Source organism: Delphinus delphis, chromosome 5 (assembly GCF_949987515.2).
Source record: "Delphinus delphis chromosome 5, mDelDel1.2, whole genome shotgun sequence".
Classification (NCBI taxonomy): domain Eukaryota; kingdom Metazoa; phylum Chordata; class Mammalia; order Artiodactyla; family Delphinidae; genus Delphinus; species Delphinus delphis.
Window position 1 is genome coordinate 76,933,086 of NC_082687.1, and position 17,977 is coordinate 76,951,062.

Genomic DNA, 17,977 nt, shown 5'->3' on the forward strand with positions numbered 1-17,977 from the left:
TTTAAAAATGTAAGAATTACTACATCAAACTAAAAATTTCCTGCACAACAAAGGAAACCATCAACAAGTCGAAAAGGCAACCTATGGAATGGGGAAAACATTTGCAAACCACGTATCAGATAAGGGGTCAATATGTGCTTCATTATCAACATATTAAATAACAAAATCTGGCCACGGGTCTAATAGGGTCTAATAACTACCATGATTTTGTGGTGATGAGGATATATGGTGGTCTGAGATACCTGTGGCAGCTGAAATGTGACATGAACATAGGTGATTTCTATTGATGACAAAGTTGCAGGGCCTGATGATACTTCTGTGGTTTGTTGCCTGTGTTCATAATTGAAGGAATTTCTAAATGTTGGTTAGAACTGCTAGAAGTAACTTAAAAAGTGTTTTGATTTTCCATCCAAGTTCACTGACTCTTTGCATTCTATGCACAGAATCGTTGGAGAAACTTTGATCTCAGGTTAGGAGCTCCCAGGAAGTCAAGGAGAATGTGGGGAAATTGGGCAGTTAGAAGGTCCTCGTCTTTGAGAGCAACAATTTTAATAGAGCTGAGAAGACAGCGGAACTGAAGGGCATTGATTCGGCAATGTTGGTTTGCAAAATGGCTCCCAAACGCAAGGGCAAGAAGAGACTGAAGAAAGAGGCAAGATGGGCTAGTTAAATGGCTGTTGCCTTAAGTCACTCATTTTTGGGGTGTTTTCTTATGCAGCAAAAGCTAACTAATACAGGCGGGTAATGTATTTTCCAATTCTATGTTTCCTGGCAATTTTCCCGTATTCCATGAGTTCTCCAAGATAAACACACTGTGTGTCAGGATAACATCTACAACTATTCTTAGTACCCAGAGAGATTCTTTCGAGTTGTATTTTCTAAGTGTCAGGTTACCCATCCTGGGCTTCAAAAATCCAGTTACATGTGGCATGCTACAAGATCACACTTGGATATCAACGTCACCCACCAATTATCACAAGTCATTTCTTCCTATAACCAGTGACAAGACTCCACAAATCTGTGTTAAAAATTTCCCTTTGACGTTCCATAACCACAGAAGCTCCTTAGGTTTGAATGCTCTTTTGAAGAAAGACCCCATTCCTGTCACACTGACCAGCCTCAGGTGGCCACGGATCACTGCCTAGGCTTTGTAAACTTAGGCAAATTACTTACCTGACTTCTGTTGGTTCTCAGTGTCTCCAACCATGAGATGGGTATAAAAGTAACCGTAATTACCTTACAATGTTGTCAATAGAATTAATGAGTTAGTAAAGGTAAAATACTTAAAATCTGGCATGTAGTAGAGATGCCGTTATTGCTATATTTCAGTGTTGCAATTTGTCTCCTTTTCCTTCTTCTCTGGATCTTAACAGCTTTCTCCCCTATTCCATCTCTTGGCAGGGAGAACAGGAAACTAACCTAATAGGTTATTTCAAATAACTCCCATCTTTTTGGAAACTAAGACTCCAGGAATTCAGCATTTATGCTTCTTCAGAAGCAGTGTAATGATTGCTGTAAAGAAAAAGTCTGAGACATTTTTCTCTTAAATGGTCAAGGCTTTTCCAGCAAGGACAGGAAAGCTTCTTCAAAGCCAGTAACATTTTTCAAGTTAAAATTTAACACCTTGGAAGTCTTTCAAAATTCCTTCAAGCCCTGTTCTTCCAAAATGAGATTTTTCTGGGAACTAGTGGGGCGTGCAGGAAAGCAGTCAGCGCTGGGCCAGTTCTGGAAGCATGTAGACTGTGCAGGTGTGGAGGAGGCTTACAATTCCCATGGACATTAGTGCTAGGTAAAACAGAACAAAATGTTTTAAAATGGACAGTTGAACTCCAAAGAAAAGAAAATTTCCTAAGTGTTAAAAAAAAGTTTTCCTCGGTAAATTGAGAAGAGCAGAAAGTAGCTGCTGGAACCCCCATGGCCTCAGGAAGGTATGAGACCAAGTGTGGGTCTCAAGGACTGGGGTTTAACATCTCTCTCTCTCTGTCTCTCTCTGTCTCTCTCTCTCTCACACACACACACACACACACACACACACACCCCATGCATGGGCACCTGGAAATATGGCCCCAGGCTGACAGGAGGCAGGGAGTTGGAACTGACTCACTTGTCTTTGTTTTTTTATTTTTTCTCCCCTACAGTTTCTATTGGATTCTTTTTTCAAGTCTCTTGTTCTTATTTATGGTGTCCTATCTTAATTCCTTAGTGTCCAAGACACCTGAAAAGGACTGTGCCTCTGTGAGAAGGGAACTAGAAAAAAATGTACTTGCTGGTACAGGATCTGGGAAGCTTGTAGTTTGTTTGAGACACTGGATGGGGATAGGGGGTGGGCTGGGGGTCAGAGGTGGGGAGAGTGAGTTCATGATCAGAAATCAGAACTCCAAACCTGTGTCACATGAGTGTATGAAGTGTGGATTTATGCTTACAAGTTGGTGTAGGATTCAAAGCTAATAAAAGTAACATAAAAATTCATCACCAGAACTTCCCTAGTGGTCCAGTGGCTAAGACTCCACACTGCCAATGCAGGAGACCCAGATTAGATTCCTGGTCAGGGAGCTAGATCCCACATGCTGCAACTAAGAGTTCACATGCAGCAGCTAAGAATTTGTATGCTGCAACTAAAGATCCCACATGCTGCAGTGAAGATTGAAGATCCTGCCTGCATGCTACAACTAAGACCCGACACAGGCAAAACAAAAAACAAAACAAAAAAACTCATTACCAACTTTGTTAGAAGAGTTACAAATATCTTCTCCCAGATTGTGGATTGTCTTTTAATTCTATTTATAATGGCTTTTATCATACAAACGTGGTCAACTCTTTTGCTTTATGGTTTGGGCTTTTGGTGTCTCTTTTAAGAAATCCTTCTCTACCATGATATCATAGAGAAAACCTCCTACAGTTAATTTCTTCTAAAATTCTTTTTTAAGTCTGCAACAGAAAGTTTTTAAAAGTTGTTTTTTTGTGTGTGGTATGCGGGCCTCTCACCGTTGTGGCCTCTCCCGTTGCGGAGCACAGGCTCCGGAAATGCAGGCTCAGCGGCCATGGCTCACGGGCCCAGCGCTCTGTGGCATGCGGGATCTGCCCGGACCGGGGCACAAACCCGTGTCCCCTGCATCGGCAGGTGGACTCTCAACCACTTGCGCCACCAGGGAAGCCCAGTATTTTTTAAATTGAAGTATAGTTGATTACAATGCTGTGAATTTCTTCTAAAAATTCCAAAGTGCTGTTCACATTTAGATCTTGAATCCAACTGCAGTTTACTTTTCCATATGGTTTTGGATATGGCTTGAGGTAGGGATCTAATTTTAGTTTTTCCATCTAGACAGCTACTTGTTCCAGAAGTTTTTACTCAGTAGTTCTTTCCTTACAGACGTATGATGCCATGTTGGCCATATACCAATTTCTTCTATATACATTTGCTTATTTGTTATTTCCTTCCACTGGTTTATTTGTTCATCTCTCTGCCAAATTTATTTACAGTATCTTTATAATGAATCCTAATAAATCCTAATAAGAGCATAATTTCCCTCTTCTTATTGTTATAAACTGTGAAGAGTCTGAGAATGTATCTATTTGCAAGCTAGAAGTTAGCCTGTCACTGATTCATGGATACAAGTAGAAGACATGAGAGGCTGGTGAGTCAGAGGCAAAGGACTTCATTGCTCACAGCACAGCTGGCAGCATAAGCTTTACGTTCACCTCAGTTGCCCTTGTCGCCAAGTTCCACGTGTGACATGGAAGAGCTGAGATGAAGGCTGCACATGTCACCATGAGGAACCTGAGCTTAGGAAATCCCAAACTTTAAAGACAGATGCTAGCAAACCTGCCTGTCCTTTTCCCCAGAGGGAGACACTTCTTAAATATCCTGGACATCAAACAAATCTTCCCCCTGCCCTGGAGGGAGATGCCATCTCTGTCTTCCAAAGCTGTTTGCTGTATAAACATCTTTGAAAACATAGTCCAGAAAAAAATGTCAGTGTGTCTGCTCAGGAGACGTGCAGAAATGCAAGAGACCAATAGAGTTGTCTCCCAACATTACTTCTCCGGTATTATTTTGTTTACTGTGGCTCTTTGTAATAGGGAAGAAAAAAATCTGACTTCATATAAGGTCTGTTTCTTTTACTTTAACCTTTGTACTCTACTGCTTTTGCAACAGGTTAAGAATGTTGTCTATAGCCTGAAATATACAGAATAGCCCATTCTCAAGGCTCTGACCTTTAAAAGTATAACACTTTTCCATTCATATAGAGATAAAAAGTTGCAGAACAGAGAATAACTTTTGTCTTGTTGGAGGTTTACAGGAACATCCTGACCTGACCTACCCATGTGGACAGCTGAAAGAACAAAGGATCCCAACACTGACAAGCTGTGCAACAACCAACCACAGCCTTTTAGTAAAAGAAGCCTGAATTCTAACTTGGGTAAGATGGTTCTTTGGGACACTTAGTCCACCATTTCCTTGGTCTGCTGTCTTTCCGAATAAAGTAGCCATTCCTTGCCCCAACAACTCATCTCTTGTTGCCTGTTGTGTGGTGAGCAGTACCAGCTTGTACTCGGTAATACCTTTATTCTTCCATATGAATTTTAAAATTAATTTGTATAGTTGTTTTGGGTAGCACTATGTTACTAGATATAAATTTATACAAATCTTTTTGAAATGCATTCTTTACAACCATGTATAAATAGTATATTATAATTAATAACTGTAATTATAGGCATGCAAAGCAATGAACAGTTTAAAGAAAGATTACAAAACAAACAAAAAAATAGTTTAAAAAACCCAATGACAGCAACAGAACAGTGAAACCCCTGGGACCTTGCAGAAGTAAATATAAAACTGCCTTGTAATAACATTTTTACAACATAGGGCACAAGGAACTCTCTCAAATTAAAAGAAACAAAAACAGAGGAAAAAAAACCCACAAAAAACCTCTGCTGAAAATAAAACAAGCAAATTCACAAACACTAGGAAACAATCCATTGTGTGGGACAGTCAATACATACAACAAACTGAAGAAATAGCATCTTAAGAACTTTATAGAGCAAGGTGAAAGAGAGACTAAAGCAAGCATATTAAAAATTATTCATAAACAAAAACCAAAAACGGGAACCAAGAAGATGGAATGGGACATTAATAATAAAGAGAAGGAAGATTTGAAAAAGGATCAAATAGAATTTTTAGAAAATTTTTTAAAAGCCACAACATTGAGATTTGAAATTCCAAAGAAGGATTGAATAGCAGATTAGGAAAAGCTAATGAGACATCAGTGAACTGGAAGACAGTTCCAGATGAGAAGGCAACGCAGAGATAAAGAAGTAGAAAACAATGAATATAGTAACCTAATATGACAATGAAATGGAAAAATATCAAAGAGCAAGAAAAAATGTCTTAAAAGCATTCAAGTATTGAGCAAAAGATACAACTGTACTTACAAGAAGCTCAGGAACGGGAAAAATGAATCCATGGTATTAGCTGTTAAATAGTGGTTATCTCTGGAGGTTGAGGGAAGGGTTCCAACTGAAAAGGGCATGAGGGTACCCTTTGATACCCTTTGAGATAACGGACATGTTTTATATCTTTACATCCATGGTTTCGTGGATATTTAAAACCTAAAAAATCACTGAGCTGTACATTTAAGATTTTGTGCACTTTATTGTATGTATTTTACACCTTAATAAAAACATGACTTAAAAAAGCAATCAGAAAGAAGAAGAAGAAGAAAAAAACTATCTACAAAGGGATGACAGCTAGAGTAATAGCACACTTTTGGTCAGAAACAAAAAAAGACCAGAATATAATTCAACAGTGACTTCAAAGTGCCAGGGGAAATAAACATCAAATTAGAGCCCTTTACCTGGTAGAACCATTACCAATGAATGAGGGTGACTAATGAGATTTTCATGCCAAGACTAAAACAACCTCTAAAATATGTGCTTCAGCGAGAAGGGTTAGGATGGTTGAATCAAAATAGCAAAGCGCTGGGTGAATCTACATAAGCATTAACTTTCACAAATAATGATTTTGATGAGATGATAGATGTTCACTAAACTTGTAATCATTTCATGATGTATGTAAGTCAAACCACCATGCTGTACACCTTAAGCCTATACAGTACTGTATGTCAATTATATTTCAATAAAATGGGAAAAATTATTTAAAATAATTCTTAAGGGTTTTATTTTAATTTTTTGGCTGTGCTGTGTGGCATGCAGGATCTTAGTTCCCCGACCAGGGATTGAACCCATGCCCCCTGCAGTGGAAGCAGGGAGTCTTAACCACTGGACCGCCAGGGAATGAAGGGTTTTAAAAATTAGGTGGATTATCTTGCAGACACACGCTCATGTGAAATGATCTGTGACAAGGTTATTCACTGCTGCATTGTTTGAAACAGTACTAATTAGAAACAACCTCAATATCCATTAATAGGGGAACTAATTAAATAGATTGCATTACATCTGTACATTGGACTGTACATTCAGCCATTGAATTATATTTCTGAGTGTGATATAGAGTAAATGTATTTCTCTATGAGTCAGATTTCTCTTCATTAACAACTACAACACGTCAGTGGGTTATAACAAGGAACATGAATTTCTCATACGCTCCATCTAAGGAGAAGAAGACAGTGAATAATTGCAAACATTAAAACACTCTTTCACAATTGGTAAGTGAAAAAAGCAGAGTGCAGAACAGTGTGTGCAGTGTCCTACCATTTGGATAAAATAAATCAAAACAAATGAATCCACTACATGATTGTTTTATATACAAGTTCTCTGGAAGAATGCACTTGAAATTGGCAAAGATGATGCATACGAACTGAGTGGCAGTGAATAGTGGTAGACTAGAGACATTTCACTCTTTATATACCTTTGGTACATTTTGAAATTTCCACCATTTGAATGTACTGTCTAAGCAAAAATTAAGTTTTCTGTATTGTTTGGGTGGAGGCTAGAGATATTAACTTTAGACCTGATTAAAAAATACACCTGCAGGACTTCCCTGGTGGTGCAGTGGTTGAAAATCCACCTGCCAATGCAGGAGACACGGGTTCGATCCCTGGTTTGGGAAGATCCCACACACTGCAGAGGAACTAAGCCCGCGTGCCACAACTACTGAGGCTGCGTGCCACAACTACTGAGGCTGCGTGCCACAACTACTGAAGCCCGTGCACCTAGAGCTGGTGTTCCACAGCAAGAGAAGCCACTGCAATAATGAGAAGCCCGCGCACCGCAACGAAGAGTATCCCCCACTTGTCGCAACTAGAGAAAGCCCACCCACAGCAACGAAGACCCAATGTAGCCAAAAATAAATGAATAAATTAAAGAAAATACACATGCTAAGATTACTATAACTATAACCACACAAAAAAAGAAATTTAATGTACAACTAAAATAGCACAGGAAGAGAGGTACAAAAATTATCTTAAGCACTTTAAAAAAACATACTTAAGAACCATTTGTGTTTCCTTTCCTGTGAACTATATTTCCACATCATTTGTTCTATTTCTATTGTGTTGTTGACCTTTTTTTGTTATTGATATCTAGGGGCTCTTTATTAGGAAGATAAGCCCTTTGTGATACAAGTTGCAAATATTTTTGCCCAGTTTGTGACAGAAGATTTTACTAAATGTAGGCAAATTTTCAATCCTTTCTTTGTAACTTGAGTCGTAGTTAGAAAGATTACATTCCAAGGTTACAAAATAATTAATCTATATTTTCTTCAATAGTTCCCATAGGTCCTATGTGAGTCTCATTTCCCCAAACTTTTATCTCCTTATAGGCGGGAACAATAATGGGTATATCTGCTTGTCATCCATGGGGCCTAATCCCCCATGTGCATTTTCTCCAATAGGTAATACTTTTCTGCTGATGATGTTAAATTTCTCTCTAATCACCGATTAGTGTCCTCTATGGTCTAAAACGATTGAAATGTCGTTAGCGATTATTTTGCAACAAGTGATTGGATTTCAACCACATTACAAATAAGGAAATTGAGGTTTAGAGATTTTAAGAAACTTGTCCAGCATCACATAGTTAAAAAGTAATGAAGTTGGAATTGAAACTCAGATAGCTTGGCTATAGAGCCTATAACTGTAACCCAAATGGGTTGTAGTGGGTACAACCTAGAAATGATATAGATTTTTTTTTTTCTTTTTTAAAATCACTGGTACCATGTGGGAAATGAAGGCAGCAAAATGATACTGGTTTTCTAACACAGAGCTGCAAACACTGAATGGGTGATATGAAAACATAGTTTATAAATCTAATTTGTTCATTTGTCCAAGGATAGTAATACTCAAACGACAATTTATGAAGTGTTCTCATCTAGATAATCTCATGACGTTCTTTCAACAAGGAGATATTTTAGTTGTTAAAATATTATCTTATACTAGCATGAGAGGGAAAATTATATATACATATATACACACACACAGAGTGTTGTTTATAGCTATGTTATATTAGCAAAGAATTGGAAACGACTTAAATGTCCTTCTAACTAGGGGATGAAAAACAGATGCAGAACCAAGGATATAATGTGCAACCATTTGTGAGTAAATATAGACTATTTCAACTTCTTCATCGTTTTGAGTTTTCTAAATTCAGAAAATGGCCTACTCAATGTTTCTTTCATCATTGCGATAGTCAAGATTCTCCCAAATAAAACATATACCTTGGCCACAAACTCGGGGTCTGTTTCATCCACAAGGTCAGTCCATTCAACTGTGACTACATGTTCTCTATTAGTTTAGGTTTCCACTCATCAGCCAGCTTCTGGCTTGTGCTGCTAACCGGTGATTCTCAAAGCAGCAGAACCCTCAAATCTTCTTTTTGTTATTGATGATCGAGATGATATTGATGACAGAGAATAAATGACAGAGAACAACATTGACTGAACTCTGGGTGACTTCCCAGGCTTCTTTCAGAATCTTTTTCTTTGTCTCACTTTGTGAAATTGGTTTTTGTTGCTTGCCACAGAAATGCATACTCCAGGGCAAACGTCATGGCATCACGCAATTTAAGTTTCTTGTCCAGCCAAATGAATACTCTCTGAACAAACAGAGGATGTAGATCTCAAATGAGCCCATCTTTCTCAAGCAGCAGCACAAACTCAACCTTATTTAAATCTCTTGAGATCTTATCAGCAAAGATCTTGGTGGGGGAATTCCCTGGCGGTCCAGAGGTTAGGACTCTGCACTTTCCTGCCGAGGCCCCAGGTTTGATCCCTGGTCGGGGAACAAAGATCTCACAAGTCACATGGCATGGCCCAAAAAATTAAAAAATAATTATATTCTTTAACACAAAACAAACAAAGATCTTGGTTCCCATTCTGGGGTTGCACATGCCTTCTAAAGGAAGATGGTCTTATTTCCTCTGCCTTGTGGTTACATCCACCACGCAGCTGGTTCACTCAAGCAAATCCTTCAACAGCTCTCTCCGTGGATTCTTGTACTTTGCTCATATTTCCCCCTTTGTTTGTTGGTCTTCATAACTCAACACAAAAATGCAATTTTGTTCCAGAACAGGCACATAATTAAAAGGAATCACTGACTTTGTCCTTTCGACATATATACACTACCAAATGTAAAATAGATAGCAAGTGGGAAGCAGCCACATAGCACAGGGAGATCAGCTCGGTGCTTTGCCACCACCTAGAGGGGTGGGATAGGGTGGGAGGGAGATGCAAGAGGGAGGGGATATGGGGATATATGTATACGTATAGCTGATTCACTTTGTTAAACAGCAGAAACTAGCACAACACTGTAAAGCAATTATACTCCAATAAAGATATTTAAAAAAAAAAAGCAATCACTGAGAACCTAAAGGTGTGACAAATCCCTTTCTTTGAACTACTGGAGCCCAAGAGCGCTCTCTGAGAGCAAGAAGTACGCTTTCATCAAGGCTGACACATGAGCTATGCGTTCTGTCTGAAACAGCTCATCAGGTCCTCTTGCCTCCCTTCTGGGGGAGGCCTGCACAACAATGGATACATCCATTCATGTCTCTTTTTAATGGAACCCCATTGCCTTTACCTGATTCCCCTTTTATTGTACAGGGCAAAGCAGGAGTGGGCAAACTGACTGGTGATAACCAGCACATGGCACTTGGAAAACAACTAGACGCTCTGGGAGTGCCGCCCCTCGCCCACTCCTATCAAGTATCACCAAAAAATCAAACCCGAATGAGATCATGCTTCTCCATCTTCCATGTCACTTTACAGGAAACGTAAGGCACAGAAAAACATGTTAAATACATCATGAGGAGGCAATCAACAAGATTCAAAATGTGGGAAACGCTACAGGGCAAATGATTTGGTCGTTTGGAATAAATTAAAAAAGGAAGAAGAAAAGAAAAGAGATGAAGACTTTATAGATTAAAAGAGATTTTAAGAGACCTATCAACCAAATGCAGTAAGTGGATACTATTTGAATCCTGATTCAAGCAAAGAGTAAACAACATGTAGGAGACAAATGGGGAGATTTGCACACTGACTAGATAATTGATGATGTTAAGGAATTGTAAACATTTAAAAATGTGTGACAGTAGTGTGGTTGTGTGTATGTGTATGTGAGAGAGAGAGAGACAGAATATGTCCTTATCTTTTACAGATACATACTGAAATATTTACAGATACAATGACAGGTCTGGGATTTGCTTCAGAATTGTCCTGTAGAAGGATGGGGATTGTGGAAGATTTCGATGTAACGGGATTGGACATGAATGGGGGATTTGCTATAGCTGGATGATGGGAACTTCGAGGCCCATTGTACAATTCTTTGTATAAGTTTGAAATTTTCCGCAAGTTTAAAAAGGAAAAGGTGCAAGTCAAATATCGAAATCACCGAAGGTTCTGAGCAGGTGTTTTTAAGCGGTGGTGTAGAATAAATTGGAGAAAGGGCAGCTGGGGAACTAACTGAATAAAAAAACTGATTTGGGGCTGGGTTACGCTGAACGCAATTTGAGGACATCTGAGTAGGAAAGTCCAAGGAGTCAGGTGGTAACATAGGGTCGGAACTTGGGAGAGAAGTCTGTGATCCTACACTTAGGACAATTACAGCCTTGAGCATAAAGACACTTTCAGAGGGTAGAGAATCGATGATTCCACCTCGGGGAATGAAACGACTTAGCGTTCAGAAGGAAAATATAAGGAAGCCTGCTGAACCAGCAAAGGAGATAATTAGCTCAAGCCTCCACCTAAAATTTACTTTTTTTTTTTAACATCTTTATTGGGGTATAATTGCTTTACAATGGTGTTAGTTTCTGCTTTATAACAAAGTGAATCAGTTATACATATACATATGTTCCCATATCTCTTCCCTCTTGCGTCTCCCTCCCTCCCACCCTCCCTATCCCACCCCTCCAGGCGGTCACAAAGCACCGAGCCGATATCCCTGTGCCATGCGGCTGCTTCCCACTAGCTATCTACCTTACGTTTGGTAGTGTGTATATGTCCATGCCACTCTCTCGCTTTGTCACAGCTCACCCTTCCCCCTCCCCATATCCTCCAGTCCATTCTCTAGTAGGTCTGTGTCGTTATTCCTGTCTTACCCCTAGGTTCTTCATGACATTTTTTTTTCTTAGATTCCATATATATGTGTTAGCATACGGTATTTGTCTTTTTCTTTCTGACTTACTTCACTCTGTATGACAGACTCTAGGTCTATCGACCTCATTACAAATAGCTCAATTTCGTTTCTTTTTATGGCTGAGTAATATTCCATTGTATATATGTGCCACATCTTCTTTATCCATTCATCCGATGATGGGCATAACATTTACTTTTGATTTAGGAACCTTTATCAGATATGGAGCTACATTTCACTGTTGCCACCTAGAGATTTGTAAAAAAAAATAGTTAAGGTGAAATAGTTCAGAACAATGTATTTTAAGAACACAGTTAGGCCTCATCATCTCTGTAAACTGCAACCCTAACTTCCCTTTGGAAGTTGCACAATGCTATTTTGAAATGGTTTCAAATGCTTATTTGACCTGGAGCTGGCTCTTTGGTCTGTGTGCCCAGCTCCATTCTGGACTAGGTTTGCACCAAACACCAAAGTGGCTTTCACTGGGCGCGAACGGGAAGTGGCCACTAGCTATTCCGAAAATTTTAAATTCAGGGACCTACACAAGGAAGCCAAGGCAACAGAAACCAGATTCCCCAACAGTGCTCTCCACCCTGCTCACCCTGCGCTTATGTCCGAGGACCTCATCTCTCCAGGCAGCTGTCTTTCTCCTCCAGTGAGTCGAAGTTACCGCACTGTGCTTACATGGAGAAGTCTATCAAAGTGGCGTTATTTTAAAATTTGCTTCCCGTCTGCCCAAGAGTGTGACATCTTGCTTTCAATAGTTGGGTTACTCTACACAAAGTATGTTGGTAGCAAGAACAGGACAGAGGGATGATGCAGGAAAATGGCATTCAAACAGCCTCCCAGAGTCAAACTGTTTTGAACAAAAATGGTAGGAGTTTGAACTTGGTGTTCTTGAAAAAGACAAGTCCAAAAGGGGACATTACAGAGTGGTTTGCCCATATTTCAAATGCTTTACTATTGCAATGCAGCAATCTGATGTGTACATGTGATTTCCTCTGCTAGGCGAAGTTTGAGGTCACAAATCCTGTTTATTATCCGTATCCAGAAAAGTGCCTGACTCATAGCAAAATTCAAGCATGACTCAGTCAGTGGACATATGAACGAATGCACAAATAAGTCTCAGAATGTAGTCTTTTAGGAAGTAGAAATTATAAATATGATTTAGATGCCATTCTTTCAAAATCCCTTAAAAGGAGGGCATATTCACGTTTTCCGTCACTTAAAGCATTTATTTTTAAAACCATGTCTCCAGGGACTTCCCTGGTGGTGCAGTGGTTAAGAATCCGCCTGCCAATGCAGGGGACATGGGTTTGATCCCTGGTCCGAGAAGATCCCACATGCCAAGGAGCAAATGCGCCCGTATGCCACAACTACTGAGCCGGCGCTCTAGAGCCCGCAAGCCACAACTACTGAGCCCACGTGCCACAACTACTGAAGCCCGCGTGCCTAGAGCCCATGCTCCACAAGAGAAGCCACCGCAATGAGAAGCCCGCAACGAAGAGTAGCTCCCGCTCGCCACAACTAAGAGAAAGCCCGCGTGCAGCAATGAAGACCCAACGCGGCCAAAAATAAACAAATTAATTAAAAAAATTTAAAACCATGTTTCTAATGTCAAGAAATAACAATACCGTCCCTTAATAGCATGATGATTGAGTTAAACCGATGAGCTAATGACAGCTACTGCCAATGTTTCTTAGAGGAAAGAATAAAGGTGTTTATTTCATAGAGACACCGTGAGGAAAAATAAATAAAACAGTTGGCTTGCATTTCCTCCTGCAAGTCAGTCTCTCAGACTTAATTTGGAATTTGTTCTTTCTAGGCACCAAGAGAAAATGGGCTGCCACCTCTACACTCAAACTGGACAGTCTTCCCCAAGCAGTTTAGATATGAGAAGGCAGAGGGGGCTGCTACACGGCGCTCCGTCCCCACCACTGCCTTCCTCCCCTGCAGAACATTTCCTGGCGTCTGCATGTCACGTGGTTCTGTCTTCCTCATCCCCAATTTCAGCACCCCTCCCTTCAGGCTGCAAGGTAAGGCAGGATAGGAAGACACGGCTGCCTGTCTCTTCGGTAAAAAGCGTTTTTCCCCCATCTCAGATGTTAGGTCTTGTAAGAGGGCTAGTTAAGCATTCTGCCAAAGAGAACTGCCAATGATTTATGATTGCTGATGGTGCCCTTAATGGATTTTTATATAATTTAAAGACCTGCAGCATGATATGACCTCAGAGACCATTTAGTAAAGTTTATTTTAAAAATGACAAAATTATCACCCAAAGTCCACAGTTTACGTTAGTATTCACTCTTGGTGTTGTATATTCTATGGATTAGGACAAATATAGAATGACATGTATTCACTATTACAGTGTCACGCAGAAAATGTTTTTTACTGCCATAAAAATCCTCTGTGCTCTGCCTATTCATCTCTCCTTCCCCCTTGACCCCTGGCAATTCATTGACCTTTTTCTTGTTTCCACAGTTTGGATGATAATGATGTGTTAACTATAGGTCCATCAACAGTAACAAATGCACCCCTCTGGTGGGGTGTCGATAATGGGGAGGCTGTGCATGGGGTGGGGGCAGGGTGGGTACGGGATATCTTTGTACCTTCCTTCAATTTTGCTGTGAACCTAGCACTGCCCTAAAAAAACCCAAAGTCTTAAAAAATAACGAAATGGAGACTTTGACAGGCTAAGTGACCTGACTAAGGTCACAGAGCTGGCTCCCCGTGGACCAAGACTAGAATGCAGGGTCCTCATGGTGCAAGCTTTACGCACCACACGTTGCTACCCTGCATCCCTCAATAACAAGAAATACTTGCTGGAGGATCTCCTCTAGGTCCAACTGAATCACCCACTCACATGAGGGAAGTGGGGCAGGTCCTGAAGTTTACATCTGGGTTCTGTTTTCACCATCTCCCCACCTCCGTCCAGGACTGCACACACACACCCCAGTGCCTCCAGGCTTTTGCTAATGCTGTGCTCTGTGCCTGGAAGACTTCCTCCTCCATCTCCAGCTGCTACTTGCCCCTGAAGGTGAAGCTTCCTCTGGGCAGAATGAATCCCTCTCTCACAATCCTCAACTCTGAGTACTTTGCAGATAACTCAATTATAGAACGTGTTAAGTACTGTAGTTACTTATCAGCCCTCCAATTAGACCCTGAGCTCCATCAAGCAGGACTGGATCTTAATTACATTCGCATTTCCAGAAACAAACTCTGTGATGGGGTACAATTTATGTGCTCACAAAAATGTAGAGAGGACACAAATCTAAAGTTTCTCTTTCCCAGAGTACACTTTAAGGCTAGAAAACAAAAATAAATACAGCTTTTACAATGAAGCAGCTGACAGAATATATTGAATATTGTACATTTAGGAGATCTGGTAGGGGACAAACTGTGTATCACTCGGATATACAAATATTCTTTCCTTTACATTAGAAACATGATTGTCAATGGTACTGTCATTTTTCATTGTTCTGAAACTGTTAATAACATTTAAGTTAGTAAGAGTATAGGCAATCATTTGCTTTAAAAATAAAAAATCACACAAGATATATAAAGTATATAAAGAACAGTTTGGTCCTCAGTCATGGGTTCTCAATGGGAGTCATTTTGGAAGGTTTTAAGGCCATCAGTTATGAGAAGGCGCAGATTAAATAATGAACCTGGAGAAGCCTAGTTTTAGATTGTGATCACATTAAGAACAAGGCAAAAAAAATCAAGGTCAGGCAGTCACTGTTTTAGAGTCCTTGCTGCTTTAGGACCAAAACTACATTGAATTGTGTTAAAGCAAAAAACTACAATAATCTACTTTGCAAGTTTCAAATAACCAATTATTTCATTCAAGATTTAAAGAGATAAAGTGAATGTTAACACAGTGAACAAAGATGGTTAAGCTCTTTTTTCCTAGCACATACACAATGTATAATGGTGCATTATTAGAATTAAAGTTTTAGATCAAAAAACTATCTTTTTAAAGTATCTTTTGCTCTACTTTACAGGTTCCTGTGAATTGTATTTTCCCTAAACACAACATTTGATCTGTTCATCTATTTTACTTTATAAGCAATTGACAGAAATGTAAATATACATACATGTAGAAGTGGCTATCTTTTACATAGGACAGCCCAGAATTTAGTAATACGTATAGGCTTTCTGGCTGTTTTACTTACACATAAAATGAATTTTAGAGAAGAAACATATTTGGTATTTATTCTAATGAAAGCATATTAATTACAATATATTTTTGAAGGTTATTTTTAAAATCTTCATTTTTTATGATTTTATTTTTTTTGCGGTACGCGGGCCTCTCGCCGTTGTGGCCTCTCCCGTTGCGGAGCACAGGCTCCAGATGCGCAGGCTCAGCGGCCATGGCTCACGGGCCCAGCCGCTCCGTGGCATGTGGAATCCTCCCGGACCGGGGCATGAACCCATGTCCCCTGCATCGGCAGGCGGACTCTCAACCACTGCGCCACCAGGGAAGCCCCAAAATCTTCATTTTTTAAGTTCGGATGATGCTCAACCTTTTAACAGGAATGGTGGTTTGTTAGATTTGACCATCTTTCTTTATTACCCTTAAAGTTCAAACATAAAACAAGGAGGAATGTAGGTCTATTAAAAAAATATGAATACTTGTAGCAATAGTTTAAATTATTTAGCCCACAAAAACATTGCTTAAGAAATCAAGTTCAGCTTAATTGTAGGGAAATGTAATTAGGCCCAAGGCTGGGATAGTTTACTCTCCTTTTGGCTGCAGGTTATACTTTTGTGGCTGGAAAAAATATTCTTCAATAGCACTGACTAGTTCATTTAGTTCTTTCTTCAGCTGGTCGGGATCACTGCAAAATAAAGGGGAAAAAAAATTCCAGGTCAGTGGATTATTCCAAAGCATATTTTAAAGATTCCTCACATAGATCAGTTAACATTGATATTTACCCTTAAGCGGAGGGCTAAATCAGACAAAACAGAACTCCAGTTACTTAAGCATGGGAACACATCTGTGATGTAGACAAAAAACTCATGTGACAATATTCATATTTTCCGCAAAGGCCTTCCTGAGGTCTCTACTATAAACAAAAGCACCCCTTTGCACTTCTCATAAGAATTTTTAAGAAACACAATTTGTAGCCTAGCATCCCTAAAAGTTCTGTCTGTACCTAACAGTGCAGAGAAAACTTCCATGACTTCAGCTGTCATTAAATCCTGCTGAACTTTTACAAATGACATGGCTGGCAAGTCTTTGGTCTCCCAGGATATGAATGTTCTTGATCCTGTTTGTCTTCAAACTATTGGGAGCTCGGCTACAGCCTCCTGTGTCAGGCCTTCCCAGGATGGAAGAGATGGGGAGCCTCCTAGTGGGCCTGCTGGTCACTCACCCGGAACTCAGACCCTGAGACCTCCTGTTTATTATTATTTTTTTAACATCTTTATTGGAGTATAATTGCTTTACAATGGTGTATTAGTTTCTGCTGTATAACAAAGTGAATCAGCTATACACATTCATATATCCCCATATCTCCTCCCTCTGCCGTCTCCCTCCCACCCTCCCTACCCCACCCCTCTAGGTGGACACAAAGCACCGAGCTGATCTCCCTGTGCTACGTGGCTGCTTTTTATTCTACTTTGGGAACAAAAGGGTCACAACTAAAGTATAAACAAAAATCCTGGGAACTAGATCCCTTTAAGGAAACCAAGTTTTCAAGCATGTGGAAAACACTCATTTATGTGCAAACAATTGGAAGGTTGGTAACAGATAAAACAGACTTGTAATTAGACAGGTGTCTAATTTATGTGGCAGCCTTACATATCAGGTTACTAGCATGAGGTGAGTTACTATAAGTACTTAAAACCAAAAAGCTCAATAGAAAAACAAAAATCCTTCAATTCAAACTTTTAATACTTCATACTTGACCACCTTTAATATATGCAAACTTAACTTTAACGGAAAGGGCAATCTTTGTAATTAGTTAATATCATTTTTGCATTGTAACAGTTAACCAGTACAACTAAAACAATCCATTTTATTACAGACATTAATTCTGGCTGTACTACTTACTAGCTGTGTGCCCTTGGGCAAGTGAGTCAACCTTTCAAAGGCCCAGATTCCTCATCTGTAAAACTGAGATAAAGACTATTTTCTCAAGAGAGTTGTCATATAGATTGAGATAAATTATAGAAAGCAATTAGCACAGAACCTGGCCCAAAAACCTCAATAGATGTAGCTGTCATTATAATTACTTTTACCCCCCCATTGGTAACATATTTCGTAATTATGCTTCATAAATATATATGAATTACACAAGTCTTTTCTTTTCCTTCTCCATAAATGTGCTTTGAAGAAAATAAGAGTTCTCAGGAAGGCACACTGACTAATAATTACTGGGGTTTTTTTT

At 39.6% G+C, this 17,977-nt stretch overlaps 1 protein-coding gene across 5 annotated transcripts in view; it reads right to left on the reverse strand.

Annotated features, from left to right (window-relative positions):
* Window positions 1-11,426: 11,426 nt before the first annotated feature.
* PGM2 (phosphoglucomutase 2) overlaps window positions 11,427-17,977 on the reverse strand; it is a 38,477-nt gene continuing 31,926 nt past the window's right edge. For 3 of the 5 annotated variants that reach the window (XM_060012711.1, XM_060012714.1, XM_060012713.1), the window contains exon 14: window positions 11,428-16,423. In XM_060012711.1, the coding sequence (XP_059868694.1) occupies window positions 16,321-16,423 (103 nt within the window). In that variant the 3' untranslated portion in view covers window positions 11,428-16,320. Of the gene's footprint in view, window positions 16,424-17,977 lie in introns of all 5 variants that reach the window. The other 2 variants (XM_060012709.1, XM_060012712.1) reach the window with 1 other exon arrangement.